General features: G+C 45.7%; 1 protein-coding gene across 1 annotated transcript in view; it reads left to right on the top strand.

Annotated features, from left to right (window-relative positions):
• LOC119441816 (ras-related GTP-binding protein A) overlaps nt 1-19,823 on the top strand; it is a 30,417-nt gene extending 10,594 nt beyond the window's left edge. The window contains exons 4-8 of the mRNA XM_037706442.1: nt 556-714; nt 2,104-2,199; nt 13,720-13,842; nt 15,303-15,510; nt 19,362-19,823. Of these exons, the coding sequence (XP_037562370.1) occupies nt 556-714; nt 2,104-2,199; nt 13,720-13,842; nt 15,303-15,510; nt 19,362-19,462 (687 nt within the window). The 3' untranslated portion in view covers nt 19,463-19,823. The remainder of the gene's footprint in view (nt 1-555; nt 715-2,103; nt 2,200-13,719; nt 13,843-15,302; nt 15,511-19,361) is intronic.
• The last annotated feature ends 2,854 nt before the right edge of the window (nt 19,824-22,677 follow it).

The following is a 22,677-nucleotide window of genomic DNA, read 5'->3' as shown; positions in this document are numbered from 1 at the left end:
TTACTTCAAATACTTGTTACACTGCGCTTTGCAAGCTATGGCGACGAGAGTACGCATTTCTCAGTCAAATGAGTTCTGGCGATCACATTAGGTAACGAATGACATTAAGGTCAGTGACATTAGATTTTCCCCTGTGGCATCAGGCAAATGACAATAAAATTTAAGGTATTAGCAAGCTAATGTCATTTTCTGTTCCCATGTGGCATGGATATGCTCATGTACAGGGTCGACCACATCTAAGGTGAACAAATCCTTAGTATTCAAGCCGGTAAAACTACAGCGTTTATTCTACTTCACGAGTGAAATGTTCGTTATACGATGTGTAATCATGGTGTTGATAAACACAATAATGATTTTTCGAATTATGTACTGAACATCAGCTTCTATGATGTCTTGAATACTAATGAGGTGTTCACCTTAGATGTGGTCGACCCTGTACATTACAATGATGACAGACTGTCTTTGTCCAAGGCGCATTTGTATGTGCCTGTCATCCTTGGTTGCACTGCCAGCCAGGGAAGCATGCACTGTGCAATAATTCATTGTGCCCTGCAGGTTCTGATATATGTGTTTGACGTGGAGTCAAGGGAACTGGAAAAGGACCTTCATTACTACCAGTCATGCTTGGAGGCAATACTGCAGAATTCAGCTGAGGCCAAGATCTTCTGTCTCGTTCACAAGATGGACCTTGTGCCTGAGGAACAGAGGGATAGGGTGTGTTTGTCTTTCTGTTTTGATGCCTAGCACACCAGCAGTCTTACTCAGAGTCAGCTGCTATGCGTGAAGACATGCAGCTTTTCAAAAGCCTCCTTCTGCCGATGTTCTTCTTGGGCCCGTTGAAGTTTATTTCTGAGAAAAATGGCTATTTCTGAAAAATAATGGCGGTGTACATTAGCATGTGCGAAACAAGAGCTCTTAGGTCATTGTCATCAGATAGGAGTGACTTCAGCATAACAATTGGACATTCATGTTTGCTTGCTTTGAATTAACTTGGTGACAGCATCTTGGCAGCTGGGAGAGTGCACTGGCTCATTGTACCACAAAAGTGGACTTTTGTACCTTCATATGTAGTGTTTCTTCCATGCACTCGAATTTAGTGAAGTCTGTTTTTCATCATCCATTAGGTTGTTTCAATACTGGAGACCATCGTAAACCTAGAAAAACATTTGGAGAAAATTTTTTGAAATCTGGATGACAAGCATTCACTTACTTTTATTGTTGATTAATAAAACTTGGAGAGTTCAGCCATTCAAAGTGTTGTAATTTTGAAATTATTCTCTGATATTAACGAGATTTTATTCATTTCCACTGGCATTGACAGAAAGCTGTGAGCACTTGAACCTTTGCTGTGAATTATTCCCGTTGCGTTGCTTTCAAGTGCATTCCAGACTGAATGCTGTGACATGCCTTATTGCTGGTTTCAGGACTGCATTTCCACAGAAATCGGAGTTGGTTCGGTGCTTTGATATCATTGTTCGTAACTGCAGTCAAAGAAACCGTGCCATGAAGGAATAACCCGCCGTGGTTGCTCAGCGGCTATGGTGTTGGGCTGCTGAGCATGAGGTCGCGGGATCGAATCCCGGCCACGGCGGCTGCATTTCGATGGGGGCGAAATGCGAAAACACCCGTGTACTTAGATTTAGGTGTACGTTAAAGAACCCCAGGTGGTCCAAATTTCCGGAGTCCCCCACTACGGCGTGCCTCATAATCAGATCGTGGTTTTGGCACGTAAAACCCCATAATTTAATTTTAATGAAGGAATAGAGAGGAATGCATGAATACTAGCATAAATGGACCATAGATGGAGTGAGTGCTTTTTCTTAAGTGCATTGAAACATTGCAGCAATTTATGTGCATGGCACATAAGCTGTCAATGTTGTGGTCAGCAGTCCTGGTGCAGATTGACCTGCATAATACCAAAATCATGGCACAGTATTCTACCATGGCCCATGCGATTGAAGAAGTAACTGGTACTTAACAAAGAATGTCACTTAGACCTCCTAGTTTTGCCAAGTGCACAAGAATGCAAGTGTGTGAAACTTGAATTTCCAGAGATAAGCTGCTGTGTGCATTGTTCATTCACTGTGCCTCTTCCTTTTGCAGATATTCCGTCTGAGACAAGAGGACCTGAACAGGTTGTCCAAGCCTTTGGAGTGTGTTTGCTTCAAGACATCAATATGGGACGAAACACTTTACAAGGTGGGCCTGAATTCTGTTGGCATCCTTCTTGTGACTGACTAGTAGCACTGCAGTTGGACATGGTGAGCTGCCATGCTGGCTTTGTGGCTCTGGCATCGTGCTGCTCAGCCTGAGGTCACAGGTTTGATTCCTGACGTGGCAGCTGCATTTTAATAAGGGTGGAACGCAATAACGCTTGCGTACTGTGCTTTGGGTGCATGTTAAAGAGCCCCAGGTGGTCAAAATTCATCTGGAACCTTCCACTATGGTGTCCATCATAGCCCACTGTAAGGCTGCTGGACGTCAAACCCCACAATTTAAATTTGACAGTGTATAGCCATGTTAGTAATGATTTTTTGAAGCTGCCCTACGTTGGATGGGTTGCATGAATTTGAAAGAATGTAATATATTCATATGAAGAGAGAGAAGTATGGTCCACATTGATAACGAACTACTTTCTTTATTAATATAAATATATATCAAGTGAAATTTGCAGGGTTTGTGTATTTTGATGAGTTGAATTCGTATAAAATTATTTTTCCACGATGCATCGTGTAGTTAAAATTTCTTTCTCAGAACCCAATCATGATTATGATCACTTCTCAGTTTTGGAGGATCGGTATCACTTTTACTCCCGGTAGCGCTGTGGTAGCTTTTTGTCTGAAAAGTAAAGTGCAAAAAGACAAGGCTGGGGTTTGTGATTACCTGGAAAATTTCTTATATTTTTCGAAATTTGAAATGAAATTTTACTTTTCAGTGTTTGTTGTGCCTTAGCCTTGTCCAAACTGGTCAAGAATGTTCGTTTATGCTTTATTGCATATTCTGTAAACTTCAGGCAATTGTGGTACAGTAAAACCTCGTTAATTTGGATTTTATGGGGCTGAAAAAAATGTCTGAATTAACCGAATGTCGAATTATTGAAGGTACTATCAAGAAAACAATGAACAAATGCTTACTACGTCAACACGCTTTTATTTCCTGAATGAATCAGCAAACCCTGTCTCTATTTTGCACAAAAGAAATGCGGAAGCTGCAATGCTCGTCATTTCGTGACTGATTAGTGCTCACAGCGGCGAAGGTCTCGAGGCTTCCTTCTTAGTGTAGCTGTGGCGCACATCTTCATCTGAGACGCTTTTCATTACCGCGTGGACATGCCGATTATTTTTTGCCGAGCTGGTCTCCAACAGATTGTCCATCCATCGCGATGTAGCCAGTGCTCTTCATCCTCAACAGCTTTCCACTGAGTCGAAACAAAACTACTGCTTGCCGCAACCGCTGCAAATGAAACTGCGGCCGCTATCGATGCGATTATGGACGGCGATCTTGGGGTTCTGAAGGCATGCAGCCGACGCACGTACAGTGCCAAAACGCAACTACCGTTTGCTGCAACAACTGCGGTCACTATCGTCGTGACTATGGATGGTGACTATGCAGTTTTGAAGGCATGGGACTGACGCGGTGTTATGCGCGGAGGTAAATGCAAGAATAACCTTTAAAGGCACAAATAGGGACGAAGTGTTCCGGTTTGCTGTCATTCACGTATGATTTCCGCTCATGACTGTGGCAATGTGGACTCCGTCGCTTTTCGGTTGGACATTAGCACCTTTTTAGAGGGGCTTTATTTTTGCTGTTATGCATCGCATGATCGTACAGTTATGACTCTCTGAGCTCGACGCTCTGCGCTCGCCGAGCTCAGAGAGTCGGCCGAATTAACCAACATGCAGCCAAATACGTCCTTATTAACGAGAGTTTTATTGCGTGAAGTAATGCATACGCCTGCCGGGACCACGGGATGAGTCCGAATTATCCGATTTTCCGAATTAACGAGGTTTTACTATATACAAATATTTTCATACTACTCACTGTTTGCCAACTAAGCCACTTGCAATCCAAAAACATGAAATCATTAGTACACTTAAATGATTACATAATGTGCGAGAAAAATAGTCATATTTGCATTGAGCACATCAAAATACAGTAGACTCTTGATAAATGGAACTTTAAGGGACCGAAAAAATTAGTTCCATTTGACAGGAGTTCCATTTACTGAGAGATATGTGCAAAAGTGCAGATTTATGTGCGTACACTCTTTTAATACCATTTTATGGAACTCTAAGCACTAGAAGGTGAATGTACCTGATAGTTTTTCAGAAAGCAAGAAAACTACAAGAGGTATTGGCACTGCACTCACAAAGTTTATTTGACAATAATTAGTCACCGTGCACTAAAAAATGCACCAATTCTGTTTTGTTTGAGTCCTTGCAACTGCATCTTTAGGATAGTTTTTTCCATGGCACTTAAGCTTTGGACAAACATTTCACATCCCGGTTCCTCCTGAAACAAAATTTTTGAGATACTGCACAGCTGATTCTGCTCCTTGAAATGTGGTAGGCTCCACAGTAGCTACCCCTTCAGATTCCTCTTCCGGCTCATCTTCCTCTTCATCACACACCTCAGCAACAACGCTCTCCACTGTGTTCTCAGGGCAAGTCGCAAAATCACTGCCGATGTGCACATACTCATTGAAGTCCAGAGGGATTTCCTTTAAAGCACTCTGCTCTATTACCTCCTGCCGCTCAAGGGCATCCTCATTGTCTCATTCAGGCAAATCCTGCAAGTTGGATGTCTGGTCACTTGAAAAAAATCTGGCATGCCTAATGCAATGCTGTCAGCTGCCTCCAGGCATCGGCAATAAGGTGAATGGCGCCTAGAATGTCCACCTTGTATTCCTTATTCTGGTGCATACAGACCAGCATCCTCTGCAGGAGACCCTTGCGGAAGCGGGCTTTCAGGGCTTGGATAACTCCCTGATTCATGGGTTGCAACAGTGCCGTGGTGTTGGCTGGAAGAAACTCCAACTGAATCGACTTCAGTCCTGTTACAGTCCCATGTCCAGGGCAGTTATCAACAAGGAAAAGTACTTTCCTCTTCTGCCGCGAAAATCACGCATCCTCAGTGTGCAGCCATTTGCTGAAGAGGGCTTGCTTCATCCATGCCTTTTGAGTTCGACTCGTAAATCACGGGCATGTTAGTTATGCCCTTAACCCTTTCAGGGTCAAAGACATACATATACGCCCGCCGCGAACACCTTCAAAATGGTCAATGAATATGAATGAAATGGTCAAATGGTCAACGTACATGTACGCCATCGCTTGTACATTTAAAAAGCGCGCATCTTTCGATGATTTCTTTGGCTTGGCATGTGCTGCCACTCGACGGGAACACATGGAATTTTTTACTTGTGCCGATGCCTCTCCGTGTTTTTTTAAAATTTATTTATTTTTTGTTTTATGGCAACGACGCGTCGGCTATCGCTAGCGCATCTGGGCGCGCGCGGCGGCGGCAAGTTTTGGTTTTCTCCTGCGGTGGCTCCCGCTTGTTGCATGTGCTAAACTGATGGCTATCTGGTTTTAAATCTCTTAAAGGGTGACCGCTTGTTACTCGATCGTTTATCACTCACAGCAGCGCAATTACACCTGTTCCTGGGCAGGCGCGTATATGCGCAAATGATGCTGCCGTTTTTGCGTTTCCTTTTTTGGAGACTTGAAAAGCTCTATCGCACCTTGTTGGCGATAAGACGAAGACTTCTCACTTGTTTTGGTTTCCGGACGTGCACACAACCATTTTTCAATGCGCTTGCTTATCTTCTCATTCATGAATAAACATGGTGTATTTTGCAACACAATTTTTTCGTCACTTTATGATCACCCTAAAAAAATTACGACCATTTTTTTTCCCGAAATAAGTTCTTTCGAGGAATTTAAATCAGCAATAAAAAAAATCTACCCGGGGGGGGGGGGGGGGGTCGCATTTGGCGAAAAAATTCAACCCTCAAAGGGTTTAAACAGTGACGATTTTTGGATTTCCCGATCACAAGCAGCTTCAACTTGTCTCTGCACAACATGTTCATTCCTACAAGAACAGTTACTCTTTCTTTGCAGAGTTTGCCACCTGTGCATTTCTCACCTTTGAAAGTGATCGATTTCGTTGGCAGGAGCTTAAAAAAAGCGCCGTTTCATCTATGTTGTAGATGTCATCGTCCTAGAACTGACGCATGATCTCCCGAAGCCACCTTGCACGCTAGTGGAGACACACTGTCACATCAGCTGCTGCGGTTTCTCCTGCAATTGTGCGGAAAACGAGGCCGTTTCCCTTGTCAGCCAGCCCTCGCTGCACAAGAAGTCTGTTATCCCGAGTTGAAGGACAAACTCTTCTGCCTTGGTACGGATTAGTGGTCCGTTGATGGGAATTTTCTGGCTCCAGGCTCTCCTAAGCCACAACACGAGACACTTCTCCAGTCCTTCGTGGTCACCTTGTCGCAGACGCTTCCACTGGGGCCCGAATCGTGAACTTTCGAAGGCATCCTGTAGCTTCTCCTTGTCGTGCAGGATCCTCGTTAAGCTGCTTTTCGGGACGCCATGCTTTGTCGCGAGCACCGACTTGTGTAAGAGCCGCTTTCGAAGTCAAGAATGATGTCCATCTTCTTTTCTAACATAAGCGCATGGTGTGCATGCTTCTGTGCCGCCATTGAAACAACAGGCTAGGCCTCAACTTCGGGAGCGCTTACGAGCCAACGAAGTTAAAGGACGCCAACGCGGCAATGAAGCACGAATGGCACCACGGCGGCACAAACGAGGCGGCGGGGTCTAAGCCTTGTAACCTCGGCCACTTGAACCGAGACTGAACGACTAGAGCAAGAACTTCGGTGTTGTATTCGAGGTGAGGCTTACGAGGCTAAAAACAAAAACGAAACAGCCGGAGCTGGAAAAAACTGGTGCTCATGACGATGGGTCTGAAAAGAAGTTTCATTTTCGGTTCCGTTTACACTGTGACGCGGAAATTTTAGTTTCGATTACCGAAAGTTTTTTTACATTATCTTAATACAAAACCAACCAAATTACAGGCGACTGTTCCATTTAATCAACAATTACTTTTAAGCAATTTCCGTTTATCGAGATTCTACTGTACACAAGGAGTGCAAGTTTAATCAATTTAGAAGTTATAAGAATGGAGCTCCAGCATTAAAAGCAGGTACAACATAGTTTGCATTAACATTTGATTAGAACAAAGGCAACAATGCATGAAAAAAACTCGGAGGACACTTAGGCTTTGCCTTGAAGACTGGAACGTGATAGCCTTATCGGGCGCCGTCGACGCTGACACCGGATTTTCTGTGACACTGGGCCCGATAGAAGACAATGGTAGGCACATCCCGGCGGCAGTGCAGGGCAGTGCAATGGCTCATACCCCGTAAGGCAGAGGCTGCAAGCAGTGACTCATCACTGGTTCATACCCCTGTATATGTTTGAGTTTCCACGTAACAGAATGATGTTTTCTCGTATATTCAAATTATGATCCGATGCTATCACGTCTGTAGGTTGTGTGTAAATCGGACTTCACAAATTTTCTTACACATTTTATTTTGAGAAATACAATTAGTTCAGTAATACCTCTGCACCACACGGAGTAACGCCTCTACACCGCCTGTTTGGTAGTGGTTCGGGATGATTTTTTTCTCACAGAACACACTGCCACTGGTGGATGCTGACACCGCATTTTCTGCAACATGGGTTAATATGTTTCTTTGGGGGCTACATCAATAATTATCAGTGACTTAGCCACTGCACTAGAAATCGGAAGAGAATGTTGCTATTCTGTCCCGATTAAAATTTTTTTAAAATTTAAGTGTATCATGTCTCTTATTTTGACAATTAAATGGACTGACAAGCATGCAGAACATGTTGCAAGATGTTGGTGGAAATGAAAAGACCATGATTTATAGTGTTCTAATCGAGCATGCTGTTCGTGATTTAAGTAGGAATTATAATTTTAAATCGGCACTGAAAGTCATGAAAAATGATACGCTGGCGCGAACTGGTGGAGACATCTTGGTACTTGAGATGCATGCAGTCAGATTACTGTACGTAAGTCGGCTGTCACGAAGTGCACCATACTGATTGTTTAAAATCCATAGATTTACAGTTAAACCTGGATATAACGAAATTGACAAATTCCCGAAAAACTTCGTTATAAAGAGGATTTCGTTATATGCAGGTTCGGCACGAAAATTCGAAAAATAAACGTTTACCGTATTTACTCGATTCTAACGCGCCCTCAATTGTAACGCGCACCCGTTTTCCATTTTCGTCGAAGCACTCATCCTCGGAATGTCACACCAGGTACCGGATGCGTGGACGCGTGTCGTTTCGCACAAGCGCGAGGCATCGGAAACGAAGACCGAGCGTCACGGTGGCGTCGTAGCGTCGTATAGTGTTACAGTAGAACCTCACTGTTACGTTCCCGGGGGCTGCGTTTTTCTGGCTGTTATATCGTTTTCGACCGTTCCCGGCACAGCTCCCTTAGAACTCAATGCATTGGTAACCCCGCTGTTGCGTCGCAACTGTGGGACCGTTCCCGCATCATACGTTGCGAACTGCCAACCCGCGCCGGCCCGAGCGGCCATTTTGACTTTTCATGTCGCTTGGCTTGGTGGCTTGTCGATGGCATTGGCCGCCCAAAGTGCCGGGGGCGACAACTATGACGTATTTTCGGTTTCCGCCAGCAAAAGTATGGCCCTTGAGATCCGTATTTGCTATATAAAGATGGTGTCCGTGACGCGTTGTGGCCCTAACATTGGTTTTGGCTCATAGATATTTCGTATTAAGGGTACGGCCACGCTAGCGGCAAAAAACGCGCGCGTCATGCAGCGAGCGGCAAGTTGCCGCGCGTCAGCGCCTTGCCGCGAAGCCACCGTGGCACGCGCGTCTCGCCGCTCGGCAGCGCGTTAAGATCTCCCGCACTCTCCGAACGGGCGAGCAACACCGCGAGCGCTCGTTGTTTCATGCGAGAGACGACGATCGTCGATTGAAAACCCGGCGCAGACCGGCGGCGTTCCGGTTGTGATGGCTCCGTGATGTCACCCTCGTCGCTCTTGATTGGTTCTTCATCTCGCGGCACGCGGCATTTGCCGCAGAACCCATTTCGCGCGCCACGCCGCACGACCCCCGATTCCTGCCGCTTTTGCCGCGCTCAGCATGACGCGTTGCCGAGCGTTTCTGACGCCCGTTTTTGCTGCGTGTTTTTGCCGCTAGCGTGGCCGTACCCTAAAGTCCAAGGGCGATAACGCAGTCGCCGCGCGCCGTATGCTGTATGTGCGAGTGAAAACGTGTGAGGGGAGCCGACGACCGCGTCTAAATCTCGCGCGCGCAAGAAAAGCAGGGAGGAAGCACGCCTTCTTCCGTTGCGCTCGAGGCACCGGCGAGGGAGCGAGGGGGGAGGGTTAGCGAGGCGGCGCGCGGTCGCCCAGGCCGTATCTTGAAAGCGATCTGCGTTGGGGCAGAGTCTAGCAGTGTAGGTGCGTCGGCGGCTCGTAGCTTTCTGCGTGCTGTGTGTTCTCGGCGCTCAGTTTGCGTTGAAGCGATAGACAACAGCATGAAGGTCACTTCGCTCGCTTCTCCAGCGGCGCTTCCACACGCCGCCAGCGTTTGACAGCGCGTGTCCGCGCTCATCGAGTCTGATCTGCCACAGCGTGTACCAGCGCGTCGGCAACATCAGCTGGAAAAGGAGAGAGTGCCGGCTTGGCGGGCTAGGCCAGCTGCAGCAAGCGGCAGGATCAGATTTGAATGAAGGGAAGGGGAAAGGTCACGCCCGCGGCGGCAAGATCGCCGGGTCGAGGGATGCAGGGCCGCCTCGCACACGCACAAACGCACACGTGCGCTCGCTTTGCATGCCATCGCGGCGGAGAAGGTGCTTCCGGTTGCTGCTCGCGCAAAAATGACAAAATTTGGGGCGAAATCTCTAGGTGGTCGGAGGGGGAAATTCGTTATATCGAGGGGGTCTCCCGCTGCCACTTCGTTACGTAGAGGTCTCAAATACATGTGCTTCTATGGAGTAACGGCGGGGAATCGAAAAACTGGTATATCCAGGAATTCGTTATATGGAGGTTCGTTATAAGCAGGTTTAACTGTATATTACATAGACATTTGCACTTTATTCTATGCGTATTACGAGCTGTAAAAAAACTCACGCCAACGAGCGATGCTGCCTTTGCAGCAATGAGTAGAATGGCAGAGCTGTGGGGTCCCTCATTGCCTGCCGACGGACGCGAGTGCTTTTTTGCGCGTGTGGGTTAGCGGGTGAGTACCGCGAGTTCTGTGGTCTCCCTGTGAGTAGTGCTTAATGTCAGAGGGGGGGGGGGGGGGCAGGGGGGCCTGGCCTCCCTTCCATTTTTTGAGGGGCTCGGCCCCCTCGGCAGGTCAACTGTAGCATTGCGGCACCTATCGACAAGCGCTGGAGGTGGTCTAATTAGTAGTAGCGCCTTGTGTAGGGTAATTCTAACTCTCCAATTTTTCTATTAATTATTCAATTGCAATTAATCAGTTGTGGCATGAGAAAAAAACAGGAAAGGAGATATTGTCGTACTGCTGCATGCAGTACGACAATACAGCCGCATTATATCTTCACAGTCAGCCACGTGGCACTGCACATGACGGTCACCACTCTTGTTCGACTAAGAGTCTTGCCACATCATACTGTTTCATGAGCCACCTGAGCATGAAGCTACTTGCTCGCGAATTAGTGAACCTTGGCTTCTGTAGTGCTACATGCATTTCTCCGAGGCACTGCACATGACGGTCACCATTCTCGTTTGACTAAGATTCTTGCCACATCTTACTGTTTCATGAGCCACCTGAGTGTGAAGCTACTTGCTTGCGAATTAGTGAAGGTTCACCTTGGCTTCTCTAGGTTGCGAGCTAATTTTTATACCTATGGCACACACTCTTATCTGTTGACCGGCAGCGAACCTCCTACCTGCTGTAAGTGTGGCGAGACACTGACCGTCCTCCACGTCTTGCTGGAGTGTCGGAAAGTGGAATCTGAAAGGAAAAAAACACTTCCCTCTAGCCTACCGACAGCATATTCCTTTTCATCCGAGAATGTTCCTTGGTAGAGACCCGTTTTTTTCCCCAGTAAATCAGTTTTTAACTTTTTACAGGATGTTGGTGCATTGCAAATTATTGGCCCACAAGTATCGTAGCATCGCCTCTCGCCCGAGGCCCCTGCTGCGATAGTAGTGCTTTGTGGAGCATCTGCCTCCAGGCTCTTGCACTTAAGGGCCTCGGTGAGGCAGTAGTGCTACTGGTATTTATACATTTTAGTATTTTACTCCATCCGAGTATAGCTTTTTGGTTCACAGTACACCTCACGAGCCATTCTCATTAATTTGTTATGTTTACATGTTGCTACTGGTTTTAGGCCTCTATACAGCCGCGTTATATTTTCACAGTCAGCCACGTTTCCCCTTTGTGATTATTTGTATCATCGAACACATAACACCATCGCTTGGCGCTCTTTGGCCATTACTGGCCCTTGCGCCATAAAACACCACATATCATCATCATCATTCATTTAGTTGTGTATTACGAGTGCTGTGTTATACCAAAGACTCATGCATTTGGTCCAGTTTTGTAGGTAAGCAGGTGTGAAACCATAAAATATATTGTTGTAGTGCATGAGGTCAGTCGTCACTGAAGCAAGACAACTAATGTTCTTGCAGCTAGACTTATTCGCTTTGAGTTCACACATCTTGTACCCTTTACCTCCCGAGTTAGATTTGATAAAACTTTTCCAAAATGCCAATTTTTCATAAATACTTGATTGAATCAGCACATTAAATAAATGGCCGAAATAGACTCAATAATATATTTGCAGAACACCTCTATCTTTTTTTTAGTTCTAGAGAAAGTTGGCTTCACTTCACTGCTTGAAGTTGACATTTATTTTTTGCTTATTCCTGCTTCTATTCTATATATATATATATAGCATGTGTGAGTGGTGTGCGTGGGCTATACTGGTCGCCACCCTATGAGACTTTCAAGCCCTGCCTGTGAGATAAAAATGTCAGCCACTAATTGTACCGTAAATGAGTGCCGTTGCTACATGAATAGCACTGCTGGCGTATCCTACTGCTCCCCACCAATGCAGATGTGCAGTCGCTATCGCATTCACCTATCACCGTTTCTAGCATGTTTCTAGTGTAAGGTTTCATGATCACAATCGCCACTGCAGATTGAAAAATTCTGATAAAAATGTTCTACAGTGTTTTCCGCGTTACCACTGCAGGATTGGACACTCTGACCAGTAACCTTTCTATTGCACTAAAGAAAGACACGTACCACACAAATTTGTTGCCGGTACCTCTCTTGTAAACTTGATTATGCAGTTCGGTTTGAATAGTTGACAGAGAAATTAAACTTCATATTGACTTCTGTGTTGTCTTTATCTTCTTCCACGTGTATTACACAATGATGATAGTAGTTAGTGCACTTGTATTTTTGAATAATTTGCATAGCATGGTGACAGTGCAACCCAAACACTATGCACAAGTTTGCTTGGCAGTTCATGGTATTGTATAACACGAGCAGACGCTGTTGCAATACCTAATTTTTGTATGCAAACTGTCTATTGGCTACATACATTTTTTTATGAAATCTTGCAACACTATCCATGAATTTGCTGAACGAACTAAATAATGGCATTTGCCTACGATGACAACATCTACAGTGTTTTTTTCTTTTCTTTCTTGTGTTTACAAGGGATGGATAATATATTACATGCTCATGCATGTTGCACATGCAGTATATGTAGTAGTATCAGGTTTCTCTAAATCTGTTTTTAGTTTTTTTTTCCTCTGCAGCGCATGTTTTATTTTTTTAATTGTTGCACTAACCAAACAAGCTGGAATGTATGGTGTTGCCTAATGATGGCTGCACGCAGTTCATGGCATTGCATATGACTACCAGTCAAGCGTATGAGTCTTGCCACTTTCCAAGTTTCACCCACTAAACAGTTATCATGTTCTCAATGACCTTGTCCACCTGAAACCTACCAATGCCTGTGGCACTGGTTTGCTGGAAGAATGCACTGCAGGTTAAATAAAAGGCAGTGACCACTCGTTGAAATAGACTGTTCCTTTTATTGCGATAGCAATTGTCTCAGGTATGATGGCACATGCGTGGCCTGCGGGCTGCATCTTCTAGGTCACGTAATCTGCTGCAGGTGCCAGGGCGAACATGCGAGGGTGAGCTAAGAAAGCTGGTGCCTTGGTGCACGCTGTCTTCCCCTGCGCCCAGTGTCGGAGGTCTTTTTATATGCCGAGCGTCAGAGCTGCAGTTCAGTTGAAATGGTGAAATGGCAGCACTGAATGTTTGCTTTGGCACACGCGTGCATGCTTCCCACTGCCGGCACTACTCACCACACCAGCATTATGACACTCGTGGTCATCAAATGAACTCTGTTCATGTGCATCTTTGGGCATGTGACACCACATGTGTTTAGCTAGTAAATGAATATTTACAGCCATTTATACTACCAATAAATCTACGAGCCTTACTTCATGCACTATTCTGATATTTTGCCATCACTGTCAGTATTTTGCCCTTTGGGTGAAACTGCAACGTTGTTGTGTGTTCCGCAGAACGAGTTTATGCTTTGCAGAGGAGTCGCCTTGGCATGTGTGTGACCATGATTGTGTGTATGCAGGCCTGGTCATCAATTGTGTACACCCTCATACCCAATGTCCAGCAGCTGGAAAGCAACTTGCAACAGTTCACCAACATCATCGACGCCAATGAGGTCCTCCTGTTCGAGCGTGCGACTTTCCTTGTGAGTGTGCAGATAGATGTGATGGTTCTTGTAAGCAAGCTCTTGTAATATGACACGCCATTGCTGTTAGCATTACTTAGAAATTTGATTTGATTTGAGTAACTTATTCTGAACCAGCACAATTGAAGTGGCATAGCAAAGGGGCTGTAGCACATATTGGCCATGAATGATATTGGCTTTATGCTCTGTAAATTTTGTAGCTTGCTGGCTTTTGATATGTCTTAGTTGTGGATGCAGTTCTAAACACGAGTTTCTATTAAAGTTTTTTTTTTTTTTAATTTAGATATTGTGAGAACATCTTAAATTTTACTTGGCTTGTGCACTTACACATGGACTGGGGTTGGGGTTGATGGCGGTAGTAGTACATGCCGTATAGACTCGTGTAAGGGCCGCACATGTTTTTTTTTTTTTTTTTCACAATTTTGATGAGGTGCACCCCTACAAGGGACCAAACCTCTTGGTCAAAATAGTGCTGGCGCATCCAGCGACTACTGCACACCCTGGATCCCCGGATGTACCATTGCCTCAGAGGTCAACGCACAGCTCCCGCCATGTAGTAGAGGCATGTGGAAGTACGCGGCGCACGAAAATTGGCCGATCCGCGCACACGGCATTGGGGCACCAAACGCGATTGCTTCTCCAATGAAAATTCTTTTTCCAAATTTTGGGCTGCCAAGTTGGGGTTGCGGCCCTTACACGAATCTATATGGTAGTAAAATTTGTAGTTATACAGTGAAATCCTCGTAATTCGAAATCTACGAGAAATTATTCGAACTGATAGGCAGAGTCGCATGCATTTGAATAGAAAAAAAGTACCGCAAATTTGAACTCCTAGGACTGCGCAACGATTATTTAGAATGTAATTTCTCACACTCGTAGACTGCCTTTCGGACAAACCAGAGTCGAAGGCGTGCGCAATGCGTTGTTAGCCACTGTAATAAAGCGTACTGCAGAAATTGAGCCTTTTAGCTTCGTCTGATATGTTAGGCCCACATAGCATGCACCACCTCTCCACAGAACTGGGGTAAAGTGCCACGCGAGTAATGCTTTAGCATACTGTCATCGCGTTCTGCCACAACTTCTGCGCTTCAGCAGATAAGTAAATTGATGATGCAGTAAAGAATTAGGCTTTAAGGCGTTCGGCATTGGAACAAATGACCAGCGCTAAATGCTGTGGCATTATCTGACAGGCATATAGTCCATGGGCGAGACCTGTGCGATTATACTTCTCTGCATTCCCAGCTCGAATGAGCCACACTCGTTCAGTGATCCGTAACTTCTGAGAAGGTGCTTCCAAATGCATGATATGGCACTAGGCCTCGGTGATTGGGTAAAAACTTAAGTTTTTAAAGTCGTGCCTGAAGTACCGGCAGCAGTTTCTCAATAATTTTCTTGGTCTCTGTCAGTACCTTCCGGTGTCCTTAACGTTTCCTGTGAACTGTGCCTCTTCCTCGGAACAGATAATCAGCCACTGCCAGCGGAAGCCACATCATGATGTTCACCGCTTTGAGAAGGTCTCCAACATTATCAAGCAGTTCAAGTTGAGCTGCAGCAAGCTGGCTGCCCAGTTCCAAAGCATGGAAGTGCGAAATAGCAATTTTGCTGCCTTCATCGATGTCTTCACCCCAAACACGTACATTATGGTGATCATGGCTGATCCTAGCATGCGTAAGTTTGCAGTTTTCTCATTCCTTTATTTGCACAGCCATTCACAGGTTGTCAACATTAAGAGGAGGGACAGCCCTTTGGTGCTATTAAAGGGGCCTTGAAATACTTTTCTAACTAATCATAGACTGGCCTCACTATTAAAGTAGTATGTTGTCCCACGACTCTCGTGGTGCAAAAATTTTTCCAATCCTTCAACTATACGTGGAGTTATTGCATAGATACCCGGATTTCTCTCTCTTTTTTCTCTGCAAGCGTGCTGGAAGCTACACATCGGAGAAGCCAAGAGGGCAGTGCCCTGGCCAAACATTGAGTGTTGCAGCGGCAGAAGGGCTCATCGCCCTGTGGCGGCCGCGATAGACTATACTGCGCAGCACGTCGCTGCCTTCTCGGAGGCCATGCGTAACAGCTGCGCGCAGTGCAAAGATAAATGATGTTGCTCTCTTTTTGAAATTGCAGACATATATATTTTTAATTTATTTGACTCGGTATTACCAAGGATGTTCTTTCGATCACAAAATCAGCCAATAGCATTGGCGGACCAACTGCTTTCAATGATGACATTGTGGGTGCGAGAGCAAGCGACTGTTCACTGCTTTTGACATGAGCCGTCTGTAAATTCCCTGCTGTGTGCAGTGCAATGTGTGGCTCACATGTTCACAGAAGCCTTGGTAACAGATCGGCAACTTTTTTGAATGTTCAAAAATTGTTTCAGGGCCCCTTTAACAACTGATTGTATAGTGTTGCTTGTGTAGATGGCATAAGTAGTGGGGAGTATAAGTAGGATTCAGTGACCCTGAGCAAAAAAGAAAAGACAAAAAGGAAAGCAATCTTATGAAAAGTACACCAAGATAATTATCTGATATGTGGTTCTAACAAACAAATTTTTGATATTTTGCTTTAAAGGGTATCCTGAACCACCCCTCGGGCTTGGTTAAAGAACACAGTCCGCGGATAGCATATGCTGCTGTGAACATCTCAGCCAAATTTTGCAGTCGTGCGCACCACGTGAAGCTCACGAGCTGAGTGCCAAGTCACCTTTTTTTCAAACACTCTTGTCAACAGAAGTCTGCTACTCACTCTTTTCTGGATGGTTTATTTCGTAATGTAGCAGATTCCCATACGCGGCTGCTATTGGCCAATAGCTGACATCAATCAAGAAGGGTGCTTTGATCAGTGTGCTTTTTCCTACTGTGACTGTGTATATTTTTTGACGCAGTTACGCTATTCTAGGCCCATGGCCTGACACTGCAACTTCAATGCAGACTACTAAAGCGCTGTTGCACTTTCTGCATGACAAGAAGCTAGACAAGTTGCTCTAGTAGGGCCACCGTATAATGTACATAAGCACTCACCACTTCTCTTATCATCATCCATTCCAGTACTTTCACTCCCGTCCCCTCTCCCCCAGTGCAGAGTAACAGACTAGAGTGCATTAGCTCAGGTCGACTTCTATCTTTCCTATCAATGAAATTTTTCTTTCCTCCTCTATTGACGCAGTTGAAACAGGCTGAAGTAAGCAAAAACCTGCTTTCGAATTTCGATAATAATTACGTACTTCTAGAACAAGTGGATTATCGTCTGCTCATGCTTAGCAACGGTTGCCCATGTGGGAATTAAACTTTGGCCACCCCGCTTATCGATGCCGTAGCCGTCGGTTCTTGCCAGTTTTGACTAGTCTTGAACACTCAACTACCGTAAAATGCCGAGCAAGCGCCCCCCACAAGCAAGTCGAAATTACCGGCAAAGTTAGGAGGGCCGCTATCCCGGAACGGCACCAAAATTCAAGATGGCGACGACAAAATAATCCCGCCAGAAAGAAAAAAAGAAAGCACAGTGGGAATGGAATAAAAATTTTATTTAACATGCACTTTATTAAGCTAAAGATTTGTTAGTGCTGTTTATCACTCTCAAAACCATCGAAAGAACTGCAGAAATAGCGCATCGATGCTGCACTGGCACGTCGCTGCGATCGGCGACTCGAACATTGGTTATGCAGCTTTTATTCCAGGTAAAATGATGTCCGCTAGAGTAAATTGGCGCGTAATGTTCACTTTATTAACCATGTCCACGGTCAAACGTATCGCACTAATGTGAGTTCCGATACAAGTTGAGCTCAGCTCAGTGGCGCACCCCTGAGGCCGACCTGACCCCCTCTTTTGTTTAACCCCTTGCCTTGTGCATTTGAGTACTGCATCTAAGATGTAAGACGCGCAATCGTCTGCACACTCGCAAAAAGCGCATTTTTTGACAATTTCCCGTGATGAAATTGAAATTAGTGCTGTTTAGATGGTATTGGCAAACTGTCAACCCCCCCCTGGCAGAGATCCTGGGTGCGCTACTGGCTCAGCTGCAGTGTGTGGCTACAGATGGCAGACAGCGAACAGCGGCTTGGCCACGCTCGCATTGCAGCTGGCGCTGCTGCAAATATCAGCATGTTTGATTCATCGTGTGAAATTATTGCGAGGAGAGGGTAAAGCGGCAACAACGGTAACAAAACATTGCTGCTTGGGAGCGGCGGCAGTTTGTTCTGAAGTGCCGTCTGCTGCAGATTCGAAGTGAACCGAAAGAGGCCTAGCGAAGATATCGGTGGCGAGTGATTGGCGGTGAAGCTGCCAGCGACGCCAGATTGTAGCCGCAACCACTCCTCTGTCGCTGCGTGGTCATGTCGCTGTGCAACAGGGAAATCTTCTGTACTGTATGACAGACAGATCTTGCCGTCGGCCGGCGGTCCGCGAACTGCCGGCCGTAGTTCACACGTGTGCGCACCGGGGCGCAACTATGATTGGATGAAAAACGGCGCATCGGGGCACCGCAGTGCGCACCGGTGAGATTTGCTGAATTTGCCATTATTTTCGTGGACTGGATGTGGCAGGCCAGTGTTGCCTGGGCGCGGAGAGGCGCTTCCCCAGAACAGCGCGGAAATTTGAAATTAGCAGTAAGTTAGGAGGGCGGCTCTTGCAAGGGTGTGAGTGTTTGCTCGGAATTTTATGGTAGCCTCGAACCACGGGAAACTTAAGGTCAGACCATATGCACGCTTGCCAGCGCATGCTCAGTCCTGGCCGCTCCTGGTTACATGCCTTAGCTGACTTCTGTTCGTATTGAGCTCTTGATAACGCTTCAAAATGCGCAAGTTGGATGTGGCTACTATCCGTCAGTCAAGCTAGTGTAGGAAAAAGCTGGTCCACACCACGTAGCATGGCCAGACTGGAGCATATGATCGCAAGTGCGCACTCAAGCCCTGTCGTGCACAAAGCAAACGTTGCGCATGCACACTACAGTTGCATGTAGCCGCAGGGTTCTACGTAGCGTAGCCGCATGGTGTGTCGTAGGTGTCAAAATTGGAAGTAGTGGCTTTTACATGATCATCCAAAATCAAATTTGAACTGTGCGCCACAGTGACATTCAGTAGGCGGAGCGTTGTGGGCACGCCCTGCCTTCGCAGTGCAAGTAATTGAAGGAGTGGAAGCACCACATAGAGGACGTTTGATTGCCAATAACTCAACTTCTGCTGAATGCATTGAAGTACTTTTTTGCGGTAAAGTATTTTTGAAATAGTCTATTTTAACTCCAAACGCATTTCTTGACTTCGAGAAAAAGTGGTTCAGGGCCCCTTCAAGTGTAAAGTAGTGACACCAGTATCTAGTGCATTACTGTGCAGTAGCACTCAGTGTTTTGTACAGTACAGCAAGACTTGTTTATATTGAACTAGAACCAGTATTGAACTAGAACCAATATTGTACTACAACCAATGTCAAAAGTGACCCGCCTAAATTTGTCTGCACAGTCTGCCTTTTAGAGTGTAATAATTTTTCTGGTCGTCAAGGCAGCGCTTGTTCACTTCTCTCTCACAGCACCAGCGGCCACCCTGATCAACATCAAGAACGCCCGGAAACACTTTGAGAAGCTCGAGAGTGCCAAAGGCTCAAGCTCACAATCACTTGCAAGGCGATAGTAGTTGCTAGAGACTGTTAATAATAACCGCACATTTCGTCTCCCCTTGCTCCCAGCACGAGCCGTTCCTGGTGCACTGTACAATACTGTGGCCACCGAGCTACTTGTGCTGCCTCACCTGGCTGTGGCCTGTCCAGTCTAAATACCAAAAGTTAATTGTGCAAGGGCTGTGGCTACGAAGAAAGCACCCGTCATGTTTCGTGAGGGCAGGTCTTGTCACGCGAGTTCCACGGGAAGGAAAATGGCAGTGTCAGGCACTGCAGCTTGTTTTAGGCAGTTAAGAATATTCACTTCAAAAAATGTTTAGAGATGTGTATTTTGTACAAACTGATGATAAATAAAAATGTTGATATTGAAACTCATTTTGTTTCTTGTTATGACTGTGTAGTGTACTGGAGGGTACTATCATGTTGCATGGTCTCCAACACAAATTTGTGTGTGGCATCAATCTGGTGCATGTATGACAATACAGCACATACAGTCCGTGTCACCCTTATGTAGAGTGCTAGAACGGAGGCTACCGGGGCGCTCCGAAGCCAGCCAGCGATGTCTAACTGTAGTTACTGGGCCCAAATTTTCCCAGCACCTGCCCATAGATGTCGGACCCAACAGCTAGCGTTAGACGTTGCTGGCTGCCTTTGGAGCACCCCAGAGGCCTCCATTCCCGCACTTTACACAAGGGTGACACCAACTGTACATGTAATGTGCTTTAATCACTGCCACGCCATCACATGTACAATGAGTAAAAGTGTCCTTCAGCTAGCAGATGTCATTGCTGATTACCCATGGATATGTCCCACTAGGCTCTTTTCACATTACAGCGATTGACATAAAATATCAAAGTCGGAATAAAAAAAGACGTCGCAGCCAATATTATAACGTAAGACTTTCCTCTCAGAATCTGCTCTCCAGCTGACTGCGTCACAACATCAAAGGGCATAAAAGCAGCAGTGGTTTTCTGGGCCCATGGGTGGCACAGGACGCTGATGAATGCAAGAATGCTGATGAACATTTGACCATTGATGACGAGGGTATTAAAGTGAAAACTGCAGGCAATTCCTTCATCCTACCCACTGACTTGTCAACTGAGGTCATTGCCTTGAAGTGAAATTTCGCAGATGCCCACTGCCATGTGTCGTGCCCTGTTAGGTCAAATGTTTTGGTGTTCCTTTCAACAGCTTCAGTGGCTTCACAGGCAGGAAAGCTATGCCTTGCATACTGCCTGCAACTGCAGTCATTCAATATTGCAAAATTAATATACTGTATTTACTAGTTTAGTTGTCGTTTACACGATGGCGTTTAGCTGTCTGTTCATCAAGACCTGCTCAATTTCTTTATTGCAATTTTATTTTCTAACACAACTTGTGACCAAATCTTTTTCAACTTGTACTATACAGTTGAAATATTACCCGACTCTACAGCTTGATTGCACTTTTTCTATGGATATATTTGGCTGTCGCTGTTTACCTAAGATGCATAATCAGGGCCAAGTGAACGGTTCAAAACCCACTAAGACTTCCCCTTCCATAAATTAGTTAAAACTCAATAGTATAATGAAGCTGGTAAAATCTGCAACTTGCTTCACTATATTGAAATTTTGCTGTAATGAAATTTGACCTTTTATGCAAATAAGTAGGTACAGTAGCCAATGTATGTTTTTTACACAGAAGGAGCCGCAATATTTTCCGCATTATCGGGCATTCCGAAAAAGCGGATTTAAATCGGAAAAGAAACTCATTTTGTTGAATTTGAGAGTGGGCGATGAAAGATACGATTTCACACTGTGTTGACGATATCTTCACATCGTGATACGAAGCGAAGCCAGCCACACATTCGCGTCCACTCGGCCCTTACGGCTGATAGTGTCACGTACCCGCAGTGAGACGACGCTATCATGAAAGGTGCCGGCAATGAGGAGCAAATGCTTTGTCTGCCTCTTGCCTTCAACGATTCTTCAAAACTCGAGATTACGCAACCTCCAGTACTAAACATCCGGGAAGACAGTGCACATGATGCCATGCCATCTTGGCACGCCCAACCCTTGCACACGCAGGCAGATTACTTCTAAGACAGCTAGGGCGCGCAGGCAGCTCATGCGCAGCCACGGTTGCGCTAAGGAAGGAGACGTGCGCCAATGTGATTCTCTAAAAGCAAGTGATTCAAGAATGGCATTCAAGAAAGACCTAGAATGGCAGGTTATATGAAGATGAGATAGTTTTAAGCAAGAGACTTGTGGTGTGATGTGACATCAGATACGACGTGTAGCGAACTGGAAAGATGGCTTCTTATTTGGTAGGAGTATGTGTCCATTGTATCACACACAGAATCGTGTCTCTCCTACTTTGATGGCTGTGGCAATTCCCCTATCAGTTTTCTGGCCAACACAAATGTGTAACAAAACAAAATACAAGAAACTAAAGAGCACAACGAGAGATGTTAATTTTTTTAAAAATCAATCTCTGCATGCTCACGCATCGCTTTTCCCCCCTTTATTCCCAATGCATCACACAACAAAAAGCCTGCCACTGGCCACTTGGGTCTACCAACAATGAAAATTGTCAGTAACAAATGACCAGAACATGTATACATCTTAACAAATCCACATGAATTGACACACAATAATTTCAGTGCTAAAGAAGGTTCATGCAGAATTGTGCATGTTAACAGAATGTTTTATTACAACGAAATGAAATGGGTCCCTTTATCTTTCTGAAGAGCGCATCGCTTTTGATTGTATTGCAACTAGGTGCTACTTTGTGTATGTTCCACAGGTGCAGGCCGCACTTAGGGCGCTAAACTCTGGCAGCTCATTTTATTACAATAGCAGCAATTATATGAACACTCCAGGCGCATTTTTTCCGTCGGCATCGCCACGATGTTCCATAAAAAAGTCCAAGGGCGATAACACCGTCACCGCGTGCCGTATGCTGTATGTGCGAGTGAAAGCATATAAGGGGAGCCGACGATCGTGGCTCAATCTTGCGCGTGCAAGGTAGGAAAGCGGGAAGGAAGTGCGCCGTCTTCCGTCGCGTGCTAGGTTCCGGAGGGAGGGGAGAGAGGGGGGGGGGGGGGCGGCGTTGTACTCCCACAGCAACTGCATATTCCAAGCGATCTGAGTTGAGGGCAGAGTCTATGCGCTTCGATGGCTTATACCTTTGTGCGTGCTGCGCTCTCGCCGCCGAGTTTGTGTTGAAGCAATAGATAGCATGAAGGTCA

This window comes from Dermacentor silvarum, chromosome 2, assembly GCF_013339745.2.
Source record: "Dermacentor silvarum isolate Dsil-2018 chromosome 2, BIME_Dsil_1.4, whole genome shotgun sequence".
Classification (NCBI taxonomy): domain Eukaryota; kingdom Metazoa; phylum Arthropoda; class Arachnida; order Ixodida; family Ixodidae; genus Dermacentor; species Dermacentor silvarum.
Note: the sequence above shows the minus strand (reverse complement) of the source record. Positions and strands in the feature narration are given on the sequence as shown.